Consider the following 334-nt stretch of genomic DNA (forward strand, 5'->3'; position numbering starts at 1 on the left):
ACAGCTGGGGACGGGTTCCAGGGACATAACGGCGCCAAGTTTTCCACCATAGACCAGGATAACGATGAGACGGACTACCACAACTGCGCCGCGCTGAGGGGTGACGGCTGGTGGCACTGCGGCTGCACACCCCGCTGGACGCCCGTGTTCGGGAGCTGCAGCATGGACAGTTTTGAGTGCGGAGGCGCCTTCATCAACGGCAAATACCTGGGCAACTGTCGGAATCGGGAGGACTGGCGAGCAGAGTTCTACGGCCAGACGTGTTGTGGGTTAGACGACTGTTGTGGGTGGTTGGAGGGAGTAGTGTGGTACAAATGGAAGAAAGTTGTCTCTC

The 334-nt window shown here is 58.7% G+C and overlaps 1 protein-coding gene across 1 annotated transcript in view; it reads left to right on the top strand.

Annotated features, from left to right (window-relative positions):
* LOC118416624 (angiopoietin-related protein 3-like) overlaps nucleotides 1–334 on the top strand; it is a gene marked incomplete in the record, with an annotated part of 7,081 nt that overhangs the window by 6,033 nt on the left and 714 nt on the right. Inside the window, 1 exon segment of the mRNA XM_035821780.1 lies at nucleotides 16–334. Coding sequence (XP_035677673.1) covers nucleotides 16–334 — 319 coding nt within the window.

Source organism: Branchiostoma floridae, chromosome 5, assembly GCF_000003815.2.
Source record: "Branchiostoma floridae strain S238N-H82 chromosome 5, Bfl_VNyyK, whole genome shotgun sequence".
NCBI lineage: Eukaryota > Metazoa > Chordata > Leptocardii > Amphioxiformes > Branchiostomatidae > Branchiostoma > Branchiostoma floridae.